The 23,845-nt window shown below is 40.9% G+C and overlaps 1 protein-coding gene across 2 annotated transcripts in view; it reads left to right on the top strand.

Moving 5' to 3' along the window:
* Positions 1 to 23,845, top strand: part of ANO6 (anoctamin 6) — a 69,393-nt gene that overhangs the window by 28,473 nt on the left and 17,075 nt on the right. For both annotated transcript variants that reach the window (XM_081211516.1, XM_081211517.1), the window contains exons 4-11: positions 4,372 to 4,437; positions 6,336 to 6,614; positions 7,636 to 7,749; positions 9,582 to 9,697; positions 10,884 to 11,018; positions 12,546 to 12,651; positions 14,169 to 14,229; positions 17,784 to 17,929. In XM_081211516.1, coding sequence (XP_081067642.1) covers positions 4,372 to 4,437; positions 6,336 to 6,614; positions 7,636 to 7,749; positions 9,582 to 9,697; positions 10,884 to 11,018; positions 12,546 to 12,651; positions 14,169 to 14,229; positions 17,784 to 17,929 — 1,023 coding nt within the window. The remainder of the gene's footprint in view (positions 1 to 4,371; positions 4,438 to 6,335; positions 6,615 to 7,635; positions 7,750 to 9,581; positions 9,698 to 10,883; positions 11,019 to 12,545; positions 12,652 to 14,168; positions 14,230 to 17,783; positions 17,930 to 23,845) is intronic.

Genomic DNA, 23,845 nt, shown 5'->3' with positions numbered 1-23,845 from the left:
CCAAAGGTGTAGCTTCCCTTCTTTTCTTTTGTCTTTTCCCACAAAGCTGATTCATAGAATTTCAAACAAAGAGAGGATTTGCTGTTCTTCCCCTTGGCCTTTTTTTTTTTTTTTTTTTTTTTTGTCTTGATCTTTCCAGTTGGGTTTTATTTCTCGTAGTTGAAAGCTATATTATCCCTTGAATTCAAATTTACTTAGTGCTGGCATGCTCGGTTACTTTTCTGAGTGCTTGCCACAAAGAGAGGACTGAGGCCAAGAATGAAAAAAGGAAGCTTTTAAAAGTTATGCATTCCATACAGTTCCGTACAGGTGGCGCTGTGGGTTAAACCACAAAGCCTAGGACTTACCTATCAGAAGGTCGGCAGTTCAAATCCCCGCATTGACGGGGTGAGCTCCCATTGCTCGGTCCCTGCTCCTGCCAACCTAGCAGTTCGAAAGCACGTCAAAGTGCAAGTAGATAAATAGGTACCGCTCCGGAGGGAAGGTAAACGGCGTTTCCGTGCGCTGCTCTGGTTTGCCAGAAGCGGCTTAGTCATGCTGGCCACATGACCCGGAAGCTGTATGCTGGCTCCCTCGGCCAATAAAGTGAGATGAGCGCTGCAACCCCAGAATCTGTCACGACTGGACCTAATGGTCAGGGGTCCCTTTACCTTTACAGTTCAATTTTTAGCTTGGTATTGCGCTTTTGGGATAGTACCCCTTTAGAATGAATCTTTGAATGCAACCCAGATTAAAACAAAAACACCCTTCCTTGCACTTAGAAAACCAGCTCATCAGAGAGACAGGAAAGCTATCTTCTGTACTTGCTAGCTTTCTATAGGAAGGCGTCTTTAGAATGGGTGGAAGGGTTGTTCAACCATCCAATTTCCTTATCCAAATTTAGGTAATACCAGGAAGGCTATACTATATAATATAACAACGATCCAATTTCCTTATCCAAATTTAGGTAATACCAGGAAGGCTATACTATATAATATAATAAGGTATAATCCTTATTAAACCAAAAAAAGAGGAAATAATGAAAAAACGGAGACATAAATAGCATAAATGTGCCTTGGGGACCAGCAAATGGCGCCAGCTGCATCAACATCCTGTTTTTCATAGGTCTCTTGTGGTCAATCTAGTGAACCCTGGTTGCCTCATTGTTTCCTAATAGGTGCCACTGCATGATAAGCAGGAATTCAATAGCGGCAGTTTACTATCACTCCAGGTCTACACTGGAAGAAATTTCCCCTGCTAGATGTGAATATGTCACTTAGCTGTTAAAGGCACAAGAGCAGTTAAGGACCTACTGACCTCAAAATACTACCTAAAATGTGTAACTATGCTATTTACCTTTGAATGACCTATAATTTATATTTTCCTCCTAGGTGACAGGAATTCAAATTCTTTCTTTCCTTCTTTTTGAATTGCACTGACTCTTAACAACCATGTTTAATTGTTGAATATTTTGCCTGATCTCCTTCCTCAATTAAACTAAGATTACACTGTGCAGTTCCCATTTCTTGCTAGCTTTCCACACATGCCAGTTTGTGGTTTTGTTTTGTTTTAGCACTTATCTGTTTGGTTCCCAGCATAATCTGCTGACATGTCTTAGTCTTAGCATATTGTATTTTTGTGTGTTCAGTCAGTCCATCAATCAATCATTTTATTTGTATGCCACCTTTCCAAAGTTAAAACCATGCTCAAGGCTGTTTTCAACATATAAAAATACTACATAAGTACAATCATAACAACAGTAGTCCTAAACAATTTTTAAAAAATAAAAAATACATAACCAAATAGAACAATTAAAAGAATATTATTATTTATGCCTGAGTTTTCTATCTAAAAGTTCCCAGTAAGTTTTAAAAAACAGAAGTTGGTTCACTTTTTGCCTGCATTACAAAACCATTATATCCTGTCACATGCTTTGTATTCCATGACTAGTTCTGGGTTTTGAACTTGCAAAATATATGCAGTCACATGGAAATGAAGCCATTGGCCACCCATATGCAAGCAAGTAGGGTGATTTATAACCCACATGACTACGCAATCTCACACTGCCCTCCTAAACCAAGCCAGCTATGGTGTTAGCAGCCCCAAAGTGCAATGAAAATAAAAATGGCAATAACACCAATTTTCTTTAGATTGACTATACATGATCCTGACCTGACCTTTCTAACCTCAATCGAGCCATTTTCACATTTCCAGTTTGTAGCGCAGGGCTTAGCTACACCATATTTGTAGCTATGTTAATAAGAGTTTTAGATTAATGAATGAGTAACCCTTCATAACTTCAAAGGCTCCATTCAAAAGTAACACTGAAACACAGTTTGGGACTAGAGGAACAAGTCCTGTACTCATGTGCATCTCCTCTTCCTCTCTCTTCTTCCCTCAAATACCTGGTTTTGATTAAGTACTTTCTCTTTAGACAAACCATAGTTTTCTCTTACATTTAAACCAGCAAACTATGATCTGCATTTGTCCTCCAAAATATGCAACCCCAGTTCTTGTACAAATCTTTTAATTACTACCGTTACTCACTTTTGATAGTCCGGGATGGGGAGCTAAGGAACCCCTTATCTGGAGCATGTGTGTGTAGTGGACAGAAAAAACTTTCTTTTGTTCTGTTGATGACCGCAGGGAGATTTGCACCTCCACCTTCTGCCTAGAGAGGTCAGCCTCTGAGGACATGAGGGAGCTTATCTCAGCACTAAAGTCAGCAGCAGAAAGGCTACAATGATCAGCATAAAAGGAGGAGAATCTCCTCACTGCTCTGTGTGAACATTGCTGCTGAATCTTAAAAGTTTCTACTGGCTATTATTTCGGTCTCTGCCCCTTGACTGCAACAACTGTAGTCATTGCCCCATTAACACTGGATTCTCTTAAGATGCTATAATTCTGATTCTGATTCTAATTCTGGTAGCTAAACTGGACTTAATAGCAAATTGCCAACAGGGAAGGAATGCCACATATAATGCTTGTGGAGCCCTCCTAATAAAATAAAATAATAAAATAAAACCAAAGGGTTGAATCCCATGTAACACCAAGCTAAACCATGGTTTGGCATTACATGACCAAGCCTCAGGCTTGTGATTCCTCTCTCACCCCTATCTCTTTCCTCTTGCATGGCAAGCCTAATTAGCTACAGTATTTTTTTCTTGGCATATACCATCATTATCTCTGAACTGGCAACCTATGGTTTGCACTTGTCCTCGCTCCAAAGAAGGGTGGTTGGTTGGATATAATTGCAAATCACTTGCCAGATTTGGATAACACTGCAAACCATGGCTTGCCTCAAACCAAGATGCAGCTAATGAAACAGACTGCATGAAGGACAGAAGAACTGCATGAGCCAAACCACTCTACAAAGTGGCTCAGTATATAGTAGATTTATCGTGAGATACAGACCAGAGAACATCCAGTTTACCAGGACCTGAAGAGCCTGATTTCATAAGTAAATAGTCTTTTACTGACTCACTTGTACCATTCAAATATAGTAATTCAAATTTAGTTTGGCTGCTTGACAAACTGAGAAGTTGTTTGAACAGTTTTCTTTAACGCAAAGAGAAAACTTTCTTTTCCGGTCCTATAAAACAATAGCATGAATCGGTATGACTAATTTGGCCCAACAACCCCCACCCCCTTGCACACACGAAAAAACCTCACTGCAGTCAACCAAATGCAACCAGCCATGCTCTGGGCACTCCAGTGTCTCACACTGCCAACAAAAACAAACAAATTAATAAAGAACCTATCCATGTGACACTGATGCAAAAACTCCACACATACATTATGCAAAAGAATGAAAGATCATGACCCCTTTCTTTCTCCCACCTCTCTCTCCCCACCTCTTTCTCCCCCAAACTCAAAATTCCTAGGATAGCAGTGTCTCACACTGAATGTAACTGACCTGTAGAACAGACTTTATGAACTGAAAACGTGGTCTGTGTTATTTATGGAATTATTTCTTAAAATTCAGTATTGTTATATATTTACTTTTGCTCTGTTTTATGAACAATGTCTGTTTGTAAGAAAAACGCCTGCTTCGCACTCAGTGGCAAACCCTTACTTGCCACCTTGCACAATCACAGAACCATGGCCAACGCCAGCTCCCTGACTTGTGTGCTTGTACAGCACACACACGTTCAAACATATACATGTGTTTGCTGTATGGATTCATCACATTGTGTGTAGAGCTTAATATTTTGATGTGTGAAACAGATGCAAAGAAAGCCAGCTTCTAAAGCTCCTTGGTGATAAGTTAAATGCAGTGATTTGTTCTTTTTGCACAAAGACCTTGGTGCATTTCTGTTGGAAATATGAATTGTTATGCTCTTCATGGGGAAAAAATAAAATCTTGAACTATTTTTCAATCGATTTCAACAGAGGAAGAGGCTAGCGTATGAGTCTAACTTGATAAACTGTGGTTTGCAGCTTGAAGCAACAAGTTCGGTGAGTGCAGCTTCCTTTGTACTTTTGGCAAAGTGTGAATTTTTTCATCAAAAGGAGAGAAAATGAATTTGTATGGAAGTGGCATTGAAATCTATCCAGGTGCTTGCATTTTTTCACACCATTCTCTCTTTAATCCAGCAATAGTGGGAGGGGGGAATCTCAACTCCCTCTTTGTTATATATATTCTATTTCTCAGGTGTGTGTGACAAATCAATACACTCAGAACACTTGGTTTGAAGTGGGTTTAGTTGCACAAAAGAATGTCTCAAATGTTACAGCAAAGAGAGGTGCCTGCACTTTCACCATGGGAGAACCATGCCTTTTCTGTTATGTTTTAATGGTGCTGTCCCTTCCACCAAAAGGAAAAGGAAAGGCAGCTTACACAAGAGTTCTGTCTGTACACTGCAACACAGTCAGTGCTCTGGTTCATAGTGTACCTTCTCCACTGCAAGTTAATCTGCTTTTATCTGAAATAGTGTAGATTTGTAATGCCTGCAGAGTATTTCTGTCTTGTCAACTGCTCCTTCTGGTGTTCCTGCATAACTATTAGAAGTTCATTCTGTTTCTGCACTTGCTGGGCTATTATGGGTTGACTACGATTGCTAGAAATGAAGTGATATGGTTCAGCTTCTCTAACGCCCTATGTTATTCCACCTTTTTTAAGGAAAGAAAAAAATCAGATAAAAATTGCACAGTTTCTCATTTATGCACAACAATCATGCCTTCTTTCAGATTTCCATCCACCCATATTGCTGAAATATAGTAAGCTGAAGAGAGAAAAATTACCCCTCTTCAAACCGGCACAATTTACAGTGCCTCTACCAATTCCCAGATATTTTATATTGTGGACAATGAAGGTCAACTGCATATATTACATGTGGCAAGTGATAAAAATCAAGAGCAAATCAAGCTTTAGAGCCAACTTGGTCATATTTATGACCGTATGTCATTTTTATGCTAGTGTCATCAACTGGCATTGTTCATCAATCAAAACATTTAGAAACAGCAACCTTGCTCCCAGAGGTAAATTTTGTAATCACAACTAGTAATAGAATTTCTTTATACAACTTTGTTTATAACATGCTTGATGGATTTATTGACTTAAAACAAGACAGTTATTTGTCCCTTTAATAGACACTTTTCTCCAGTGAAAACCTATATCTCCTTTTCCTTGGAGCTTAGTTTGTGCCATGGCTTAAACTCACAAATCTACTTTCAGTGCCAGGTCTCAGCCTCAAAACAATGAAAGAACAGTAAGGCCAAAAGTGCCTCTGGGTATCTTTATCATACCTTCTGATCATCTTTGAATCATCAGAAGGAGTGATGGGTAAAGTCCTCATGACTTACCTTACACTTAACACATGCATACCTGCAAACTCCTAGACCTCTTTGCATCTTCTTCCTTTCCCTCTGCTCAGGCCTACTTGGAGGGATGAGGGATGCAGAAGGAGAAGCAATATTGGACGCTGCATGGTCTCTTTCTCTTTCCCTCTCCATCCATCTCTCTGTGTGTGCATGAATGCCTAGCAGACAGCAACCCAAGCTCAAGGATAGAAGTATTGTAAGAAAGACCAGCAGCCATGTTGAAGCAGAGATTTCCAGGCTCTCCCTCAGGAAATAGCTACTTCTTCATTGAACACCAGTCTTTCCTATTCACACTTTAATCCCTGAAGAACCAATAGTATGCCAGGTTAGGGGAGGATGATGACTTCCAGCAAGCCTTGCACTCTTAAAAAATAAGCACCACCTTTCCAGTTGTAATCTTATGATACTCCTACTGTTTTCGGTATGTCAAGTGCAGGAGAACTTCTCAGCTGAGTTTGTCCAAAAATGTCCCTTTGCTGGTAATGGCTTAAAACAGTGATGAAATTTTATCTATGAATATCCATTCACTGCAGGTTGGGGATGAAAAGCTTATATTTGTAAAAGTGCACGCACCTTGGGAACTGCTGTGCAGCTTCGCTGAAATCATGCACATCAAATTGCCCCTGCAACCCAATGACCTGAAAACCCGTGAGTCACCATTTAAGTGGATTAGCAGATTCTTCAGTGTGGATGAAAATATCATCAAACCAGAGCAGGAGTTTTTCACTGCGCCATTTGAAATCGACCGTTTGTCAGACTTTTACATACAGGACAAGGAAACTTTCTTCAATCCAGCAACCAGGAGCCGGATAGTAAGTTCCCAACATTTACATAAGGATGAATTTACTTTCTGTTGGTGTAGATATCTAGACTTTTTTCCAGCTGTTTTGAGCATCAGACCAGCCAAACAATGCACAAACAATGTTTTGCACTGTACAATCAATCTCTGGGGATGGGTTGTAGCTTGGAGAAGGGCAAACTCGGCCCTCCAGATGTTTTGGGACTACAGCTACCATCATTCCTGACCACTGGTCCTGTTAACTAGGGATGATGGGAGTTGTAGTCCCAAAACATCTGGAGGACGCTCCCTTGCTGCCACAACCACCGTCTTGTGGGACAAGCACCATCTCATCTTCCTCCCCAAGCTTAGCAGTGGTAGAACTGTTGGGGAAAATAGGGATATTCCAAGATAAAACCAGAATCCAGGATGGCTTTCATAATTCCAGGATTGTCCCTGGAAAATCGGGACACTTGTGGTGGGTAGCTCAGTTCTGCAAGTGACAACAGGAGTCTGGCTGCAGAATGTGAGAGTTAGAAGGAGCAGGGATGCCACATCACCCTTAGTTCACTAACTGCAACCTGAAATAGGCCTGAGTCAGGGGGAAAGTTCCTTGCTGGGCAGAGAAGCCTCTCTCTATCCATTTGCCAAGTTCCAAATGCCTCAACTGATCCTGCTTCCATTTCCTTTCTCCCTGATTCACAGCGTAAACCTACCTCCCATTTCAGAATATCTGTTCAGGCTACCTGCCCACTTCAGTGGTTTTCATTTAGTAGTAATACTTAAGGAACACTATGTATATTGCTCCATGAACTGCCATTTTAGGATTAATAATGTGCCTGATGAGCACTATTAAGTATAAATCAGAAGTGAATTTGTAAAAGTTGGTCCCCTTTTGCCGGGTGGGAGTCGGTGGTGGGTCTTTGGTCTGGACCAGTTGGAGGCCAATGATCAAGACAATGCATAATTTTAGACACTCCTACCACATGATAGATGTCCCCTGAGCTTATTCTGGTCCAATTCTTCATTAATAAAGAACTTTGGGGGTTTTTCAGGTTCACTTTATTCTTTGCCGTGGGGAATATGCTATAAGAGACAACGTGAGAAAGTTTGGAATCAATAAGCTGCTGGACTCTGGGATCTACAAAGCAGCTTTTCCACTCCATGATGTAAGTCCAATATTTTTAAAAAGTACCTTTCTGAAAAACCAAAGAAACAACCCTACAATCCTAGAAATAATCCTAGAAACAATGATACAAAAGGTTCTATAGAATCCAATAAGAAAATACTAGCTGGCCTTTTAGCTGTTTGTTGAACATTCATCCTGATTTGCTTGCGCAAAAACTGCAGGGAGGCTAAAAAAACATTAACTACATATTGAGCATTCATTCTGATTTGTTTGTGGGAAGGTAATATTGGTGTTTCATCAAGGAATTATTATCATACACTTTCCAGTGCATTTCACTTATCACAAAAAGCCTGATTTGGGGATGGGGAGTGAATTTGTTGCACAACATCACCAAAGCAATTATAATTGCTCTACCTGAATATGTCAGTATGCGACTGACACCCAAAATCACACCCAAAAATCATAGCAATCTGGAAGCGCCCTGTATGCCAAATTGTGGCCTGTCTCTTTTGCAGCTACTTCAGTGGACAAACAGTACATTTTCTGGAATACTGCAAAATGGACAAACACTAAGTGATATATACCATATTTTTTTTGGTTGTTTGCACTTTTTGAAAATTAATAAATATAATATAAAAAATAAAATGCAACTAGTGTAATCACCATCATCATATATATTTTTATACCCCGCCCTCCCCGGCCAGAGTCAGGCTCAGGGTGGCTAACACCAATAAAATTACAGTAAAACATAATGGGGGGAGGGACAAAAAAGCCCCCCAGTTTGTTAAAATACGGGTTAAAATATAATTTAAAATGCAGCCTCTTTTTAATAGTAGTCCATAAATCAAAACCATAAGGGGAGGGAAACATAAGGGTCAGACTGAGTCCAAACCAAAGGCCAGGCGGAACAACTCTGTCTTGCAGGCCCTGCAGAAAGATGTCAAGTCCCACAGGGCCCTAGTCTCTTGTGACAGAGCATTCCACCAAATCAGGGCTAGTACTGAAAAGGCCCTGGCCCTCGTTGAGGCCAATCTAACCACCTTGCTGCTTGGAACCTCCAAAGTGTTGTTGTTTGTGGACCTTAAGGTCCTCCGCGGGGCATATCAGAGGCGGTCCCGTAGGTACGACAGCACCTTCTCCTCAAGAGAGGAGGCTGGCAGTAGCAGCCAGGGAAAGACTATGGAGAGGCAACGAGATGCTCCCTTGCCACCACTGCTTGAGCGCAGGCTCAATCTCCTCCCTGAGCTCAGCAGCAACAGCACTGGAGGGGGAAATAGGGACATTCCAGCATCAAATCAGAAGCCAGGATGGCTTTCGGAATTCCTGGGTTGTCCATGGAAAATCAGGCCACTTGGAGGGTATGCCATCATCCCTGAAAGTTTGCCATGCTGAGTGGGACTGATGGGAGCTCAAGAGTCCAACAGCTCCTAGAGGGCACCAGGTTGAAGAAGATTATTCTACTTAATATCTCTTATCATTTGAAGGAAGCTAGAAATAGCCTCAGACATTCACATGTCAAAACGGGCAGCATTAACCGTCTCTGTGGTTTTTTTCTGCATAGTGTGGGAAGCTTCTGTGTCAATTGCAGCAGCTACCAGGAAATCATTTATGACTGCTGCGGCACATTACAGCAGCAGCATAACAAAAATAATGATGATGATAAAACATCAGATTGTAGTTTCCTCTAAATGAAAAATGGTGTAATTTGACCCTCAGGCATTTCCTGGTAGGCACTGCAAACGCTACAAGAGAAGCCATTCCTTTTTTGAGCAGGAGTCTGAACAACAGCTGACATTAAAAAGGCATGGCATGAACTGTGCCTTCAAGGAGGTGGGAATTCTTTAATTATCCACTCAATCCTCTGTTTCACAGTCAAGATTCAACTACCAGTCAGAGGATCCCAACTGTCCAAATGAACGATATCTGCTGTACAGAGAATGGGCTCATCCTCGAAATATTTTCAAGTTACAGCCCTTAGATCTTGTCAGGTAGGTATGGACAAGCATGAGAGAGGCTGAAAGTCCTTTTCTAATGTGATCCCTCCCTGCTCCATGTATAGTCATTATTTTTAGAGAAAACATGCAGAGTGTAGGTAGCTTAGTCAAGTCACCTTAATTTGTTTCTCTTGATGTTCCTTGGAGACAGTTTGATTTTGTATAATCATCTACTGGTTACATATTTGTGAGAATGTTCAAGATGCCTAAATATATTTGTGTAATGAATAAGAAAACCAAGGTCCCACTTGGAAGTTATCTCAAAGCCATGTAATTTGCAGCACAATTCTATGCATGTCTATCCACCGTATACCCCTTCTCATTCAGTGGGGCTTACTCCTGAGTCATTGTCTAAGACTGCATTGGATTGCAGTTTTCATGCAACTGAATTATTTGTTTCTTAATATTTATAATTAGCCTTATCCCTAACACTGTAGCATAAATGGAAATCTTTGAAACCAGGTTTCTAAAAAATGAAATAAATATGTTAAAAAAACCCCCAAAAATGTTAAGCAAAAGCTATAAAAACAGCCCTAAACCAAAAATTACCAGGCTTGCACGTCAGCAAAATTACAAAATAAGGAGGTTTCACATTAGTAGAGAATCCAACTGTGGATATAATACAAATTTTAACACAAGTGAAATTGTTATTGTGGTGCTCTGATAGAGTTCCTTTGGGACAAGTCTCCCAAGGTTTCTTAACATCTGTGTGACAAGCAGAAATTTAAAAGACAAAAAGTATTTTCTATTTCTGTACCTCTGTGCCAGGAAGTGTCTTGTTAAACTTGCTAGGACAAAAAAGAAGAAGATGGAATTGTTGCTCCTGAATTCTCTTGGAGATCATTCATAAACACATAAAATGAGGCCTCAAGGTTCAATTCCTTTAAGGCAGGCTTCCTCAGCCTTGCCCCTCCAGATGTTTTTGGCCTACAACTCCCATGATCCCTAGCTAGCAGGACCAGTGGTGAGGGATGCTGGGAATTGTAGTCTCAAAACATCTGGAGGGCCAAGGTTGAGGAAGCCTGCTTTAAGAAATCTGGAAGCACAAAACTGATGGCAATACACAATGATCCATGTGTGTCAACATTAAATGTAAGGAGTTTCTCGCTTCCCCAAATTATTGGATTGAGAGGAATTGTATATTTGTCCATAGTTTCTAAATATGTGTTTTTATCTGCAGGAAATATTATGGGGAGAAAATTGGAATCTATTTTGCCTGGCTAGGATTCTATACTCAGATGTTACTCCTGGCAGCAGTTGTTGGACTCGGGTGCTTTTTGTATGGCTATTTCATGAAGGACAACTGCACTTGGAGGTAACCTGCACCAGTTCATGTCGTTCACGTTGGATATGATCCAGCATGCATATGATCCAGCATAAAGATCCAAATGTCATTAAGTGGACCATTCCCAAATAATAATTTGTTGTTCCAGAGTTCAGCAGAACTCATTAGATTTTCAGTGAAATCTCAAACTTATCAACTCAGAATTCAATGAGGATTATTTCTGAGTCAGTGGGCTTGAGGCCACAGCCTAAATTATGAGCATGCACGTATAGGATTGCACTGTTTGTTGTTTTATAATAACATACGAATGGTCAAGTTATTGTTTAAGTGTTCAGACATATTTTGAAAGATTAGAAAAAGTTGCCACCCCTTTTGCTACTGAGTAACCACATTCACAGACTTTCCAAGTGTCCCTGTTTTTCAGGGACATCCCTGATTTAGAGAAGCCGTCTTGGTTTCTGATTTGATCCCAGAATGTCCCATTTTCCTTTAGGATGTCCCTATTTTCACTGGTTAAATGTTGGAGGGTATGGCGTTATCTGCACCCCTGAGCTGTCTGAAGGCAATCCTGTATAGGGAAGTTAAAAATAAATAAATTAATGTTTTATTTTGTTTTTATATATGTTGAAAGCTGCCCAGTGTGGCTGGGACAATCCAGTAAGTTGTGTGGGGTATAAATAGTAAAATTATCATTATGGAATGGGACATCTGTCTTCTCTGAAGTGTTGAAGGGTATGCATTCAGTGTGAAAAGGTTAAAGTATGCTAAGGCCAGCTAATCTTCAGTGTGTGGTACTGTATTGCCCCACTGTATTGCTCCTATCATCTATGACCAATTTCTCAAACTTATTTTTTTGCCTCTGCTCTTATTCCTTTGTTTCATAGTTCTCTAGAGTAATATATTTTGCAAATCTTTAACGATCCTCTCTTCTGGACATACCATAGGCTTAGAGGGAAATCTCAGCAGTTCTTTTTATAGAACTCTCAGCTGAAATCAGTTGAAGAAAATCTGCTGTTGAAACTCACAAACCCGTATAAATATTAGTTTGATTTATGAATTTTAAAAATTGTGGTGCTAGCGCTAATAAAATAAAACACAAAATAGTGATGGGGGAAAATAAAGGCAGAAATCAACAGGGCTATGCTACACAAAGGGTTTTAAGATTGTAGCTGAAGAACAATGAAAGATAAGTTACTGCAGTCTACATACAGAAGATGTGTTTGGAACTCAGTTGCAAGAAGTCACTTAGAGGGGTGGCATTTTGGAAAGAGAAACAGAAGATGGGAGAAGATTAAGCAGTTCCTCCACTCAATCATTTTCCTAGAGAATGGAGTTATGGAGAAGTTATCACTTCTCCATAACTTGTTTTTTTCTGTACAAATGGGTCACTATGGTAAAAAGCACTATTGTATGTAAAGTCTACTTTGGCCTTATTGAAGTAACTGCAAAGTGGAAACTTAAGGGAGTATAGCATGCAGAGAGAACTATGAAAGCAGTGAATTAAGCAATTTGTTCATTGAATTACTCAACCTCTCAGATGGATCCTTTCAATTTTAGCCAGGAAGTCTGTGACCCGAACATAGGAGGTAAAATCATCATGTGCCCCCAATGTGATCAAGAATGTACGTACTGGAACCTCACAATCACCTGTGAATCGTCCAAGGTAACAACAACATTTACTCTAGCGGATTATGGAAAGGCATTGTTTTCTGGGGCATGAAATTTTATTTTGAAGCGAAGTTAGAAATACATGCAAAAGAAAAAAAGAAAAGAAAAGAGGATGGATACTACATAATAATACGAGACCACTAATGAAAAGGGGAGAATGCAACTTACTGATTACAATCATTGAACTTGTGCGAAGGTTAAGTTAAAAGACAACCTCAGGAAAAAGCTCATTAGATAAATGTGTCTATTTTTATTTGACTGGGATGTGAAACTTGAAGGCAAGTTCCTATACTGTCTTTCAGTATCCCATCTGTTTGCTCAGGTAAATGAGTTTTGGCTTTATGAAGTATCCTTAGGAAAATGGATAGTCCATTAACTTGAATTGCTCCTGTCTACATGTGGTTTGTCCTGCGCATCTGTGTTTGAAGGAGCAAGAGTGATAGTCTGGTGATTCTTATGGCAAGGCAGACCTGGCCACAAACTGTTTTCTTCTCCTTCATAAATAGAGTGACCCAAACCTCACTTTAGAAGAGTAATATAAGGGATATGATAGAGATGAGAATGAAATAAATTGAATAAACAGAGCAAAGATATGAAATCATTGTGTGTGTGTGTGTGTGTGTGTGTGTGTGTGTGTGTGTGTGTGTGTGTTTTAATAGACCTAGACTTAGCATGCTTTTCATGTGATAAGCTTATCACATTATAGTTTGCCTTCCACTGGTAGATCTTTTGTTTATATGATGATAAGAATGCAGCAGCTGGAGCTGCTAATCTGTGATATTAGTTTTACACAACCATATTATCATCTGATGGTTGCTGCCATCACATTGGGAATATATAATTTTTGACATTTCATTTGTTTTCAGTTTGCTCAGGTTTTTATGTATGCGTTTAATATTCCCAGCACTGAAAGATATTTTGCCTCTCTTTTCAGGATAAGTAGGCGTTATAAAATGATTTGCCTCTAAAAACAAAACAAAAAACCTTACATATCACATATTTTGCCATTTTCCATAATGTGGGACTAGATTGGCATTACAGTTCTGTTTTCTAAAACTTGGCAGAACACTAAAAAAAGGAAACTTTATTTAACTATAAAATGCAGGCTGTTATCAAGGCAGCTTCTCAAACAGTAGCAAGCTGTGTGCCATGGCCATTGCTTCCAGTTGGCAAACGCTTCCTCCCCTCTAGCAAGCAGATGGTCAATGTCTTCAGCTGATTAGCTGTGGGGCAAGAAAGCAGCAAGCAGGTATCTGAGTTCAGCCCTTCCCCATAAATGATAAGGAATGCTTTTCTTGTGGCATTGTATGCATACTGCAAGGATGCCAAATGTCTATGTGGGGCTTCCATTTCCATGGCAGAAGAGATGGTCTGCCATGTGAAAATCTGTTTCCATGCATAGGTAGCCCCTCTTATGAAATTAGGTGTTGTGTAACAGCCTATGTTCTTTAGCTGTGCCAAAAAACAATGCAAAATTGTATGCTAACCCCTATTTTTCTGAATGCTTTCCAGAAGCTGTGTATCTTCGATAGCTTCGGAACACTTGTGTTTGCAGTATTTATGGGAGTATGGGGTAAGCTAATTTCAAATACATTATTTGAGGCAGGAGTTTGGGGGGGGCTGGGGGGGTTAAATCCAAACCAAAGCCAAAATACAGTGGTACCTCGGGTTAATTTGTTCCAGAGGGCTGTTCTTAACCTGAAACTGTTCTTAACCTGAGGTACAACTTTAGCTAATGGGGCCTCCCGCTGCCACCACCGCGCGATTTCTGTTTTCATCCTGAAGCAAAGTTCTTAGCCCGAGGTACTATTTCTGGGTTAGCGGAGTCTGTAACCTGAAGTGTCTGTAAACTGAAGCGTCTGTAACCCGAAGTACCACTGTATGGCTTTGTTGCTGTGGGTAGACTTCTGAAGGGTCCCATTTCAGACTGCAGGTAAGGGTTTTATTTTTGTGTGTGCTCCCCCTTTAAAAAGAACCCTGCATGTGATAAACTATTACATCAGGAAAGAGGCACTTGTGTGGGTGAGAAAACGTTTGCTTCTTTCCTCATTTTATTAGTTCATATACTACTGCACACCTGGATAGCTCAGTCGGTAGAGCATGAGACTCTTAATCTCAGGGTCATGCGTTTGTGCCCCATGTTGGGTAAAAGAGTCCCGCAGTGTAGGGGGTTGGACTAGATGACCCTCGTGGTCCCTTACAACTATTCTATTCTATTCTATGACTCTATACACACAACAGTTGTTACCAACAAACGTATTAAATGGTCATGGTAAAGTTTTGGGTTGTTGTTTTTTACCCAGAAAGCATCTTGTTTCACTGAATAGATGCTATTTACAAGGTCACAATAACTAGCATTAATCCACCCTGTTTAATCACCATGCTTGCTTGCTGGTGATTAAAATTAGTGCTGTATTGAAATCTAATTGCACAGTATGTCACGTAACATTTAGGTCACCATTAGCACTCTGTAAAGGTGAATATACAGAAAGGTGCCGTTGTAACATTTTAGGCAAATATTACAAATTGACAGCAACAGGCTTTCAATGTTAAGTATGTTGCAACTTAGTCATCCGACACTTAACATTAAAATGGACCAAAACTACCTATTTTCTACAATATTTAAATTGAATATAAAAGACTTGCCAGTAATGCACAATTCTTAAATATTTATTAACAATAATAATTACAGTAATGGAAGAACAACTTACTGAAGTACCCATGGGTCATGTCACCCAACAGCCAACTGCTTCACCATGCGAAATGGCTTTCTGGTGCTATTATAATTTAATACAGGGATTTCCAATGATGCAACACATTATTTTAGTGCATTATATTGACATGCACACCTCCCACAGCGGTGACATAATAGCATAGATTCTGCAAGATTCAAATCCTCATTAACTGAAAACTCTACTTAGGGTAGGCACCAATCATGGTTAAGGTGAGCAGGGGCAATGTATACCAAAGACAGGTGGGGGTAAGTCCCAGGCCCTTGTTCTTGTCTTAACCATGGCTGAGTTAAAACCCCACACATACACTAAGTAGAAGAAGAGGAGCATTACCATCTCCCTCCACCTGTTTTCTTCCCATGCAACACTGCATGCAACACTAATGTCTCACCACAACTGAAACTGATCTGTAGAAAACACAACTTAGAAAAAGAGACAATGCACGTATTTTTGTAAACTAAGAAATCTTCAATAAAAAACACCATGGTTGAGTTAGCATTGCATCAGGGGGGAGAGAGAGAGAGAGCACATTACCCACAGCTTTCATAAATAAAACAGAGATCCTCAAGTTTCTAACAAGAGCTGTGGATTACAAAAAAAGTGTATTGAGGCAACGTGTAGCTAGAAGAAAGCACATCATCCAGCACTGTTATTGAGTTGCATTGTTTGTTATATGTGACACATGCTGCTGTTGCAGTCATGTCCCGCCTGCTTTGGAGCTTTCTATAGGCATCCAATTGGCCACTGTGAGGATGTAGGGCTGGACTGGCTGGGCCTTTGGTCCAGTCCAGAGAAGCTCAGCTCTCCTTAAGTCCTTCAGCTTCCATATGTGCTCAAAAGGCACAGTTTTTGCAACACTAGTGAAGCATTCCTCTTTTCTCCATTGTAATCAATGTAGGCCCAATTCCTACATTGTGCAGAAAGGACCTCCTGGCTTCTGGCAAAGGCCCTCATCTGCACAGTACTTTGATCATTTGGGTATATAAGGTTTGAGACAATCTTTTGGATATCCTGGTCCCAAACTGTATAGGGCTTTATACACCAAAGCCAGCAGCATGAAATTTACCAGGGGACACAGGTGGTGCTGTGGGTTAAACACAGAGCCTAGGGCTTGCCGATCAGAAGGTTGGTGGTTCAAATCCCCGTGATGGGGTGAGCTCCCGTTGCTCTATCCCAGCTCCTGCCAACCTAGCAGTTCGAAAGCACGTCAAAGTGCAAGTAGATAAATAGGTACCACTCTGGCGGGAAGGTAAACGGCGTTTCCATGTCCTGCTCTGGTTCACCAGAAGCAGCTTAGTCATGCTGGCCACATGACCCGGAAGCTGTACGCCGGCTCCCTCGACCAATAAAGCGTGATGAGCGCCACAACCCCAGAGTTGTCCGCGACTGGACCTAATGATCAGGGGTCCCTTTACCTTTACCTTTTCTCAATGAAAAGAACAGTAACAGCAGAGAAGGGTCCCTGAAAAACAGTGGTAACCTTCCCCTGCAATGTGTATCTCTAAAGGAGACTTGAGTATGTTTTAGGTCAGGAGTGGGGAACCTGTGGCCTTCCAGATGTTATTGAAGTACAGTAGTACCTCTGGTTGCGAACGGGATCCGTTCTGGAGGCCCGTTTGCAACCTGAGAAGCCCGCAACCTGAAGCACCATATCTGTGCAGGTGCGCGGCGCGATTTGGCGCTTGTGCGCATGTGGTGAAACCCAGAAGTAACCCTTTCCGGTACTTCCAGGTCGCTGTGGGGCGCAACCTGAAAAAACGTAACATGAAGCAAACGTTACATGAGATATGACTGTACAGCTCACATAATTTCTGACCATTGGCCACACTGGCTGCTGTGAGTTCTTTCTGCACGTATAGAAATAGTAATGCATCACAAAAAAAGACAATTTTAAATTAACGAATGTTAGAATGATGTTGGATAGAAATTAAGTGGTTTCTAGCTGTAATGCTTTAAGAGAATATGAAACAAAGGTCTATAAATGGGTAAAAGCTTAATGGTAAGGATTTGCTGAACTAATAAATTTAAGTGGAATACCAAAAAGGGAGGTATGAGGAGGTCCAGGGAAATAAGCTTAAGGAAAATAAGAAACGGAAAATTAATGTGTTTTTAACTGTTTTTATTTTGCATTTTTATTTTTATTTTTCCATTTTTATTGTAATGTATGAAAAAATCTTAATAAATATCTTATAAAAAAACAAAAAGAAGAAAATTTAAGTAAAAACAACAAAAAAAAATAGTTTCCACTGTTTTCCTTATAAACACCTGGTTGCCATTCCATCAACTGGCAAGATTTGACTCCATTTCTTCACAGATTGGCAAAGCAAACTAATAAACCTTGGATTCGTAATCCTCAGCAGCTAAAATAATCCTTGCTTAATCCTTCTTTCATCAGTTACTTTGTTTCTGGAGTTTTGGAAAAGACGGCAGGCTGAGCTGGAATACGAATGGGACACTGTTGAGTTCTTGGAGCAAGAAGAACAAGTACGTCCCGAATATGAAGCGAGATGCCATCGCGTCGTAGTGAACGAAATAACACAGGTCTGGATAGGTTTGTTTTTTAAAAAATGTGCTTAGAAATATTATAAGAAAAGTTCTTTGGACTCTATCAAGTCCAGTATTTTTGTCAGGAGCCAGATCTATTTGTAGAAATGTATATCAGCTAAGCAGAATACAATGTAATACGGACAAAGAATCACTTTTCATTACTATGCCCTTGTTTTCTGGTATTTCTGCCTAGAATCACTTTTCATTACTATGCCCTTGTTTTCTGGTATTTTTAAGAATGTTGTTGTTGATTACTGGTAGTTTTAACTTGCATTTTTTATGTTGTACCCTGCCTTGGTATTAATACTTTAAGCAAATAATATATAAAATAAAATATTACATAGATAAAACTCCAACCTCAGGAATTTTGGGTGGAAAGGCTTGGAAAAGCATCTTCAGGAAACCTGGGGTTGTATTCACTGTTAGTAATTCTTGGCATAAATGAACAAACATGACTAACATAGGCTGGTTAATTTCAGTGGTTCTTCTCTAAGTATAACTTAGTTAGAACCGAGTTGACAGACCCTCCAAGTGTCGCTATTTTCCAGGGACAGTCCTGGATTTACAGAAGCTGTACTGGTTTCTGACTTGATCCTGGAAGGTCCCACTTTTCCTTAGGACATGCCTATTTCCACTGGAGAAATGTTGGAGGGTATGCAATAGGATGTCCCTATTTTCATCAGAGAAATGTTGGAAGGATGAATTTGAAGTCCATATCACTGTTGGCAATACTAGGAGAGAGCAGGCACTAGTTTTGAGATATAGCGGCTTTTTATAGTCTTATTCCACTTCCTGTTATCCAGTCTTGGTTTTCAGCAGTATTAGTGCTTAAAGATGCTCAAAATATAAAGATATTTTTTAAAAACCTAGAAATTCTGACAGGGTTGTTTTAAAAGTCAGATCAGACATTTAGGTGAAGTGAATTAGTGCGATGATCTTTGTCTTTGCTAACAGTTACATCGATTCTCACCACTTCAGAGGCCATCAGCTTTTCGTAACGAAAATTGGCAAATGTGTTGCCAATTGAAATCCTACAAGAATTACTCAAAATTAAGAGAACAAAATAATCTTTGATTAACCAAGAGATTTTGCTAACAGAGAATAGAGCGGCGGTAAAGAAGCTTTACATAGGAGCATAGGGAGGTTCCATATACTTATGGGGTCATCCACACTTCTTCTTGTCCGACTGCTTCCCCAGGGAAAGCCACTCTTTACCACAGACTCAGAGCAAACATTAGTTGGGTTTCCCAAGGATTGACGTCTGCTCCAATTCAGCAGTGAAGAGGGGGATTCCCCAGGGAAAGTGGCGGGGCATACCAGTGGCGTAGTGGAGGTGGGCATGGGGCAGTTGCCCTGGGTACAAAATTGTTAGGAGCACAAAATTTCAATACCCAATGCTGCCTTAATACAGCTGCACATTTCTTTTGCTGGGCTCTATTGGAAATGGCTTCTCCATGTGAAGTGACCTCTCCAGACCAGGCATAGGCAAACTCTGACCCTCCAGATGTTTGGGACTACAATTCCCATCATCCCTGACCACTGGTCCTGTTAGCTTATGGTTACCAGATTTTTTCAATGAATCCAGGGACACTTTTTTTTTTAAGCTGAGTAGCAACAGGGAGTCAGTTGTAGGGATGGTGAGGCAAAAGACGCTAGGCCCAAGCACACATGCATATTGTACAAAGGTGCAACGCCCTTCTTTTGCACTCTGTGAAACATAAATGCCCATGACTTCCGAGCCTTCCTTGAACTCCTTCCCCCTTCCCCCTTTGTTTTGACAGATCAGAGGAGGCTCTGGAGTCATGGGCGGGCGGCCATTATCCAGGAGGGGCCAGCCTGTTAGCGCAGTTGGCTCTGGCTGGCTTCAGGAGCTGCTCACTGCTTGCTGCCGTGGTGCAGGAAAAATGATGGGTGCCACGGCAGTGAGCAGCTCCTGAAGCCAGCCAGAGCCAACTGCGCTAACAAGCTGGCTCTGGGCTGCTGAGGCTGCCGCTGCCACATTTCCCAGGGACAGATTTGCAAATCTGGGGACATTCCAGGGACGGAATTTGTCCGGGGACACATTTGCAAATCCTGGGACTGCCCCCGAGAACCAGGGACATCTGGTAATCCTATGTTAGCTAGGGATGGTGGGAATTGTAGTCCCAAACATCTAGAGGGCCGGAGTTTGCCTGTGCCTGCTCCAGGCAATGGAATGGCTCTTCTTTTCTTATCTCAGTGGCTGCGATCTCCTGGGTGATGTGGACACTATTAGGCAGTTGAATGCACAAGTGCGTTCTGTCCGTTTCCTTCCTTCCCTCCCACCCCTCCGCATGGCCCCGGGCTCTGGCAACCTAAGCTACACCCCTGGGGCAAATGAAAAGCTGTTCAGTCCCATGCCTAAGAAAGCATGGATCAAGCAGAAAACCATTCGGACCCATGCATTCTAGTGTGGAAGGGTGGACGAGCTTTAAAGCAGACCGCTAACCCATCTGTTCACACAGACTGGCAGCTGCTCTCCTGGGTTTCAGGCAGGAGTTTTCCTAGCCTGGGAATTCATCCCAAGAGCCTCACACATTTAAAGGATATGCTCCATGACTGAGCTCTGGCCCTCGTTCTGTTATATTTCAATTACGTTTTCAATTATATAATAAGTTTGTCACTGCCTGAGTACTGCACATTTTAAATTCATAGTTCGGCTCTGGGGGGAAAGACCCAAACTTATTCTAATGACCTAGTAAAGTTCTCATATTAGAACTTTATTTCATCCTGGAAAGGAGGCTGTTCTGAGGGCAAGTCTCGCCGTCAATAAATAAGGCTCATGTCATCAGCCATAACTAGGACTCAAAGGATATATTTCATAGCAGATTGTAATTTACGTGGAGGATTATGGAGTAAAGGGGGATAGTTTACAATGCCTTCCCATAATCTCCATCTGAAATGAGTTGATTTATATTTTCTAAAGCAGGGGAACTATTTAATATGATGTTGGGTATGAGGCAGGTGCTTGCATAATATACTACAACACAAATCTAAAGCTATATGATGAAAAAGAAAATCATTCTATGACTGCAATGGGTACCATGTGAACAGAAGTTTATTTATTTATTGTAATATTGATGCACCAACTTTTTTTTACTTTTTTTAGTGTTCACAGGTGGTTTCCAAAAAACCCAAACATACACATGAAAATAAATCCAATGTTTAGAGTATAAAGCAATTTAAAGCTAGCGCTCTCTCTCTCTCTCTCTCTCTCTCTCTCTATATATATATATATATATATATATATATATTTAAAAGTAAGAAACCTCCAACTAATTTTGAATAACAGTGCTTTCACCAGCAATATTCAACTTTCACATGGCTTTTCTGCGCAGAGATACCAGAGAGGGACCTCTTTGCTTTGAGCTGTACTTTTGGATAAGGACTGGCTGAGTGGTTGAGAGATCTGATTGGCTAGAGAATGGTAGATTGACAGAAATGTCTGCAAAGCCTCTCTTGAATTCAGATGGAAGGATTAAATGTGTGTGAAACAGTATGCGGTTTTTATTTCATTTTATTTCTTTTGTAATCACTTGTCATTGTCCTTGGTAGGGCTGTGCCCCATTAGCTCTAGTGGAACAACCTCCCACTGCCTGGTTCTGAGCAGAGACTAATAATAATAATAATAATAATAATAATAATAATAATAATAATAATAATAATAATAATTTATTATTTATACCCCGCCCATCTGGCTGAGTTTCCCCAGCCACTCTGGGCGGCTCCCAATCAGTGTTAAAAACAGTACAGCGTTACATATTAAAAGCTTTCCTGAACAGGGCTGCCTTAAGATGTCTTCTGAATGTCAGGTAATTATTTATCTCTTTGACATCTGATGGGGGGGGGGGTTCCACAGGGCGGGCGCCACTACTGAGAAGGCCCTCTGTCTGGTTCCCTGTAGCCTCACTTCTCGCAATGAGGGAACCGCCAGAAGGCCCTCGGAGCTGGATCTCAGTGTCCGGGCTGAACAATGTGGGTAGAGACGCTCCTTCAGGTATACAGGACCGAGGCCGTTTAGGGCTTTAAAGGTCAGCACCAACACTTTGAATCGTGCTCGGAAACGTACTGGGAGCCAATGCAGATCTCTCAGAACCGGTGTAATGTGGTCCCGGCGGCCACTCCCAGTCACCAGTCTAGCTGCCGCATTCTGGATTAATTGCAGTTTCTGGGTCACCTTCAAAGGTAGCCCCACGTAGAGCGCGTTGCAGTAGTCCAAGCATGAGATAACTAGAGCATGCACCACTCTGGTGAGACAGTTCGCGGGCAGGTAGGGTCTTAGCCTGCGTACCAGGTGGAGCTGGTAGACAGCTGCCCTGGACAGAGAGTTAACCTGCGCCTCCATGGACAGCTGTGAGTCCAAAATGACTCCCAGACTGTGCACCTGGTCCTTCAGGGGCACAGTTACCCCATTCAAGACCAGGGAATCCCCCACACCAACCCGCTCCCTGTCCCCCAAAAACAGTACTTCTGTCTTGTCAGGGTTCAACCTCAATTTGTTAGCCGCCATCCATCCTCCAACCGCCTCCAGTCACTCACACAGGACCTTACCTTCACCGCCTTCACTGGTTCTGATTTAAAGGAGAGGTAGAGCTGGGTGTCATCTGCATACTGATGAACACCCAGTCCAAAGCCCCTGATGATCTCTCCCAGCGGCTTCATATAGATATTAAAAAGCATGGGGGAGAGGACAGAACCCTGAGGTACCCCACAAGTGAGAGCCCAGGGGTCTGAACACTTATCCCCCACCACCACTTTCTGGACACGGCCCAGGAGGAAGACTACTGCTGGAACTTCCCAGGGGACAGAATTCCTGATGCCTGGAATCCTTATCTTCTCAAGGACAAACTCCAGAGCAGAACTTATTGGCAGAACTTGAAACACTATGCAAGTTGTATGGGAGAAAGAAGCTCCCTGAGATACTCAGGGCTTTACTGGTTAAACAAAAACAACAGCTGCAGTACTTTGAGTTGTCTGAAAGAGTCTGGAATTTGTTGTCGCAAATAGTTTCATTACCAAGAAATAGTGTGATGACTTTGTCCTTACTCTGAAAGAATGGTCAGCAACAAATTGGAAGGTGGCTAAAATGTCAAGCTTAACGATATATATTTGGCTGAAGAATGGCAAGAAACTATTTTAATTTTAATTTTATGAAGACCAAATATAGTTTAGATATTAAGAGTTTTTGTATTGATGTTTATACACCTATGCATTAAATTCAATTTGCTAAATTGACCTAAATAAATATCTCACCTGAGCTTTATCTCTTTCATTCTGCAGTCCAATATAGCAAGAATATTGATACTCATGAAGGCATGCCAGCTAATTTGCACCTAATATCATCTTCCCAAACATGGAGAATTCCAGATTAGCATTTATGAATATGTGGCATTTTTCCTACAATATTTTTATTGTAACATTATTATCCTCCAGTATTGAAATCTAGCTTCAGCCCTTTGAAGAAAAATCTTTTATTCTCCATTTTTGGTGCTGAAAAGCAATGAAATTGTTTTTCTCACTGTTTTGTTCTTTGTTGCCAATTCTTTAATGTTTCTGTAATAGCATCAAAAAGCATATCACCTACCACTCTCACCTAGGGGAAAACTGCTTTCAGGTTATGCTATGGTGATCAGATACCTATTTGTTATTGCACAGCGAGTATAATTTACTTCTACTTTTAAGTCAGTTGATTATTGACCTGAATGGGTCTCAACTGCTTGCATCTTGTGTTAAACAATAGCTAATGTTAGTAGTGAGATTTTTGAAACTGCATTATTTTCAAGCAAATCTCAGTGCTGTCTCTCTGCTTTCAGCAAAGGGAATTTTCTATAATCCCTTCAAATTGTAAGCTTTTCCTTTGACAGAAACTTAAAAGCACATTTTGCTTTTTAC

The sequence above is a fragment of the Podarcis bocagei genome (assembly GCF_964188305.1).
Source record: "Podarcis bocagei genome assembly, chromosome: 10".
Lineage (NCBI taxonomy): Eukaryota > Metazoa > Chordata > Lepidosauria > Squamata > Lacertidae > Podarcis > Podarcis bocagei.
The sequence above is the reverse complement of the archived record's forward strand: the minus strand, read 5'-3'. Positions and strand labels throughout refer to the sequence as shown.